Raw genomic sequence first — 6000 nt, forward strand, 5'->3', positions numbered from 1 at the left:
CCTCTTAGGACCACAGGTTATACAGACACTACAAAGGCGATGGGAGCTCTCCGGGTGCCTTCTTCACTAGGTTCTTTTGGTTGGTCCCACTCTAGAGGGTGTCCAAGGCCCCTCCCCCCTGAAGCATCTATCTCCCACCAGAGGCAGCAGCCCCAGCAAATGCCATCATGGGGAGGGTACACATGTGTTAACTTAAGAGGGGCCCAAGCTAACTATCAGCCCCCACAGTTAAACAGGGAACCCCCCCCCCCCCTTTACATCACAACTGTCTGGGGGTGAAAGTAGAATGCAGGAGTTTCCCACCTTTGGTGAAGGATCACTTCCAGTCAGTTGGTTATTTCCAAAATCAAGCTGAGTTGCTGCTTAGAACTCACCTCAACCACACCAAACATCCTCCCTGCAGAGGGGGCATGGAACCCATGCTGCACAACCACCACGGCAAAGGAGTGTACTTGTACTTTCTCATCCGCAAAAAGGACAAGACCCGTGCTCTACCTCAGGCCCCTCAAGAAATACATCATGTCGGAGCACTTCCACATGGTGACACGCCTGGATGTCCTCTTTCTATTGCAGCAAGGTGACTCATGATTGCCCTTGACCTGAAGGACACCTACTTTTATATCCGGATTCACCTTGCACATCACCGGTACCTCGAACGTGGCCAACATTACACCTTTAAAGTATTCCGCTCAGGAGAAACCGCATCCACATCTTCCCTTACTTTGAAAGACTGGCTGATCCAGACCGCAACACAACAGCCGTGCTTTTCACTCACCCAATTCACCATCAACCTTGGCATCAGGGCCTCCTGCATTGCCATAGTTCCCCATCACAAGTTACACATGCACCTGTTACAGGAGTGCCTAGCTGCACTGTGGTCACAAGCGGAGGGCCGCCTGGAAGATTTAGTGTTGATATGGGGCCTCCGTAATTGCACTGCAGTGGTGGAACAGACCCTATCTCAACCTAGTTCCGCAAGTGACCATTGCAACAGATGCTTCCCTCACCAGGTAGGGGGCACACTTTGAAGATTTGACTGTTCAGGGTATGTGGGGCACCCATTCAACGGGGTCACCACATCATCTGGTTGTAATTGCTGACCGTCCTGCTAGCACGCTAGTTCTTTTCCCATTTTCAGCACAAGGTAGCTTTCATTCGCACAGACATGACCCCACCACGTGCTACCTACAGAAGCAGGGCTGCACTCCCTCCCCACAGTTGGCTCGGGGCATTAGGCACTCCATCACAAAGTCCATCAACTAGCAAAGTATCCCGTATTTCCGTCATTAGGGATTCCGCAATGTAGACCTCTTTGCCAAAGCCGAAAACGCAAAAAGCCCACGCTTCGCCTCCAGTTAATCCATGGGCAATACACTATGGATTAATTGGTCAGCAATATATTCTTACGCTGTTCCACCTCTTCTTCTAGTTGGTGGTTTGGAGGCTTTGGCAAACATCCCTCACTGTCATCCTGGTGGCACGAACCTGCGCCAGACAGCCCTATTTTACCACTCTCCTCGACCTCTCCCAAGTGCCTCATGAGAAGCTGGCCCTCCTGCCAGACCTTCTCACACAGAGCCACAGCACACCCGAATCTTAAGCAGCTAAACCTTGCGATTTGACTCTTGAGGTCTTAAAATGTAACTACCTAACTCCAGAGTGTACGTCTGTCCTCAAGGATGCATACAGGCCTACGAGAGCCTGCTATGCAGTTATATGGAAGAGGTTTGTGCACTACTGTGGTCCAAGGCACATCAACTACCTCAAGGCAGCGGTTCAAGATGGTCTGTTATCTGCTTCATTTGCAGAAGTTGGACATCGCTTATACTTCCATTAAACTTCACTTAACCACCGTTGCTGCCTACCTTCAGAACAAGCAGCCTCTGTCTCCAAAGTTCAAACCATCAAGGCTTTCATGGAAGGATTTGAGTCATTCCGCTCAGTGTTCCAGCTGCCCCATGGAGTCTCAGCATAGTTCTCACCAGACCTCCTTTTGAACCACTTCACTCATGCCCTTTGCAGTACCTTTAGTGTAAGGTAGTCTTCTAGTGTCTATCACCTTCCGTAGGGGGGTGTGAACTTTGGGCTCTAACCCTTCTTGAACCCTTCTTCCAAGTTCACTCCTATAGAGTAGTCCTTCTGACAAACAACACAGCTCTTCCTAAGTGGTTCCCTCTTTTCACCTCAAACTATTGAACTTCCAGTGTTCTTTCCACATCCTGTCTATGGCAGAGAAGCTCTTCATGCACTAGATGGCAACATGGTCCTCAATTATTGAAAGGACAAACCCATTTCATGATACAGTATTTTTTTCCAAACCACACAAAGGCATTGCTTCCTCTAAAGCTGGAATAACACGATCGTTGGTTAGATGTATCTAGACCTGTTATGCTAAAGCATCTTTGCCTATCCCTCTCAGAACCCACTTTACCTGCAAAAAGAGGGACTCATACTTTCTCAGACAACATTCCTATAGCTGACATTTTACAAAGCAGCTACACGGTCTGCTCCACACATGTTCACCAAGCATTACTGTGTGGGTGTCTTAGCATGCCAACAAGCTAACCATGGCCAAGCTGTACTCTAAACACTTTTCCAGTCCTCTGCAACATCATCTGGCTAGCCACCGCTTAAATAAGAACTGCTTTACAGTCTATGCACAGCATGTGTATCTACAGCTATATATGCCACAAACCGAAAATGTTCCCCTGTAAGCATCCGTTTCTGGCATTTAGTGCTGTAGATTCACATGCGCGCACACTCCTCCCCAGAAGCCTTTGGATGTTGCAGAGGCCTTATTGCTTCATTCTTCTCATGCTCATCATCTTCTGTATCTTTTATGCTCTATTACCATACTCTCCTTTCTTCCGGAAAAATATTCTAACAGTGGAGCCCATGCGCATTACCAGTAGTAGATGGAGACCCCACACCTCATGACTCGAAGACTTCTTCAAAGAAAAATAGGTTGCACACATCTGAGCCCAACACTAGAAGGCAGGAGTGTGCACTGCATGTGAATCTACAGCAGTACATGCCACGAACAGATGCTGGCAGTGACATTTTCATTTCATACTTTCACATTTTTTTCCCTTTTTTTTTTATAATTAGTGTTCCTTTCAATGATCTCTTGCTGAAGTCAGAATGTTGTCTACTTATCAGAGAAGTGTAGCCTTCTAGGTTCACCCATGAGTTTCATACCTCTTCTCCCCCCCCCCCTTAAACTGCAAGCACAGAGAAACCTAAAAAACAGTAAACCATGCAAAAACTGTTGGTTTGTTTTTTTAACCCCAGCCTGTTCGATCTTACCCTAGCAATCCTTTTTATTGGTGTAATTTTTAGGGGCGGAACATATTTCCACATTACCCACAATTAAATTAATTATTTATTCTTCTGCTATCATTGTGTTGGGGCATTATTTAATGAGTTCTAAGTTATGGAACAAACCAGTGTTTTTGAACCGTTGTAAAAGGTTCTCTTCTGCATTGGTTAGTCGTTTCTGCGCAGAATTACTGTTTTGGATGTATCTTGGTCTTGGCATCTGTGTTAGAATGAATACTTGGGGTTGGAATGAGATTTGTGTGCTTATGTTACTTGACCTGTTGAACATGTGCTCTTGGTCATAAATTAAAAATTCTTCCCATTACAGTGGCAGAACTTCTACCAAGACCGAGACCGATACTACAGAAACTATTATGGATACCAGGGATACCGGTGAAGACTCTTGTCTGCATTCCTCGGCCAAAGCCGCTGAATGTGCCGCTGTGCCGTCCACCTCTGGAAGTAAAACTAGAGGCCTGGGGACTATGGGGGAGGGGTCGCGGGGATCAATATGTAAATTTTCCTTTTTTTAAGAAGCGTTTGTTAAAATTAAATTGTCTAATTCTGTAAAGCATTTCAAACTTAGCTAAATATTTGTAACCCAAATGTTTGTGATCGCCGCGCTACAGCAATGCGCACAGTGTGACTGAACAGGGACAATATCCTTCCCTCACTCCATGAATGTTGGGTCCCACCATGACACAGGCAGATGCAAAATGGTCCATCATCCAGAAGAGGCCGCCTACCTACACCATTATTTCTTTCAGGCACAAACTTTGTTTTCTTTGAAAAAAACTTGTGAGCCTACCACCCTGTTTTTTTTCTCCTGCATAAAATTTGTCATGGTTTTAACTGGCGGGAATATAAGAATCTGGTGATATTGCTTGCGCCAGCTGTTATCCTCCAGTGGGGTTGGAAGCACTATAGCTGGTTATTGTAGACTTTGTTCAAACAACATTAATTTACTAGCCAGGGAAAGGCAGTTTTATACTATTACAACAGGAAGGAGTACTGAGACCATACTCTTAATTTGATCTGTGAAGTTAGATGTTTATTACACTAGCTGATGTGGCAGCAGCAATATTTGTGCACAGCAGCCCCTAACTTCTCTTGTGCTTTGTGTGACTAGTCAGCACGTAGAGGATGCCACAACAAACTGCTGCCGTGGTGAACTAGTCTGTATGTGCGTGAGCCCAGAGCTGGCCTCCTGTGCCTTGAGAAATTTGCCTACTCACAGGACCTTGAAGCTGTCTTGTGCTACCACTTTGCATAATAAGTGTCTGCTAAACCATAAGCACTTTATCCGCATCTGCTCTGTATCTTGTACACACAGGAGACTAAAGCGTCCTGCTGATCCTGTGCCATGAGACCAGAGTGTATGTGCATGAGCACTGACCCATCTTTACGTGCTTTGTGATGCAAATCTGTTAGTACAGGGGGCCAGTCTTGTCTGCAGCTACGTACAACACTTTGTCTGCAGCTACTTACAACACTAGTGTGCACACAGAAGCCTATTGCCACACGCCGCAGTTCGCATGCCTTTACACAGGAGTTTTCTGTTTGTGCATGCACACAGAGGCATCTCCCCATTCCTTGTGAACCAGTCTGCACAAAATCCATAAACAATCCACATGTTCTTCGACAGAATATATATGCAGGAGACCATCACACACTAGTGTATACACAGAGGTGCTCATAGCTGCCAGCACTGCTAGTTTCCCTGTGACAGTCAATGGCAATCTGAAGCTGCCTGTTGCGACATCGTGACTTGATGCACAAGTTTGTAAGCGCACGAGCCCAAAGCTGTCTATAGAAAATCTAATTGACTCAAGTCTGTATATAAAAGATCCACAACCGTCCGCTGATGTTGCTTCTATGCATTGACATATGACTTTACACAGGAGTTCAGAGCGGTCTGCTACTATGTAAGAACAGTACCTCTGGTCTGCTTTTACAGATGTGCCTGTGCCTCGTGACCGTCTCCTATATGCTCCTTATTTGGGGATTATACCCACAAGTCTGACATTTTGGGAAGGTCACTTGGCGATTGTTCACTCCTTTTGCACATCTTGACCAAAAAGGGATTCGTTGCCATGGGTAACTGAGGCTCTGCACACTGTTGTGTGGTGGTTGCTAGTAAACTAAGCCAAGGATATTGTTGGAGGATAAGAGGAAAGTAAAGCCGGGAGATGAGCTGTAGGAAGAAGTATTTTCATTTTTGTCCATTGAAACCCGCATCCTTCGTTCTCTAGGTGCTTGTACTGCCATGTGTGGTAGCCTAGCTTTTCCATGTTTCGCATTTGAAGGCTCTGTAGAGGAGAAAGCAAAGGTCACCCCCAGCCCGTTACGATCGCACCCAGTAACTGGAAAGTGTGATCCTGTATTCATAGTGCCCGGGCAGTCAGTCTTTCCAGCCTTTGTCCTCCTTATTAGCTCTTTTTAAGCTATTGTTTTTTTTTTTGTATAAACGTTTTTGCATGGCATAAAGAAACTGCTCGCTCACTTCAGGACGCTGCCCCCTCTCCTTTAAGGCAACAGTGCTAAAGAAAGTAGGGTATTTCATCTTCAAATCTAATATAGACCCTAATTTGTGAATCCAGGGATTGACGTATAGCGAGTTTCCCCCCGGACTCCGCTAGGATATCTTGTGAGACTTTGCATCTTTTATTTAGCATGACTGCC

General features: G+C 45.9%; 1 protein-coding gene across 1 annotated transcript in view; it reads left to right on the forward strand.

Moving 5' to 3' along the window:
* LOC147659656 (uncharacterized) overlaps window positions 1-6000 on the forward strand; it is a 47643-nt gene extending 41643 nt beyond the window's left edge. The window contains exon 13 of the mRNA XM_086951573.1: window positions 3647-6000. Coding sequence (XP_086807699.1) covers window positions 3647-3715 — 69 coding nt within the window. The 3' untranslated portion in view covers window positions 3716-6000. The remainder of the gene's footprint in view (window positions 1-3646) is intronic.

This window comes from Lissotriton vulgaris, unplaced genomic scaffold (genome assembly GCF_964263255.1).
Source record: "Lissotriton vulgaris unplaced genomic scaffold, aLisVul1.2 SCAFFOLD_9328, whole genome shotgun sequence".
In the NCBI taxonomy this organism is placed as follows: domain Eukaryota; kingdom Metazoa; phylum Chordata; class Amphibia; order Caudata; family Salamandridae; genus Lissotriton; species Lissotriton vulgaris.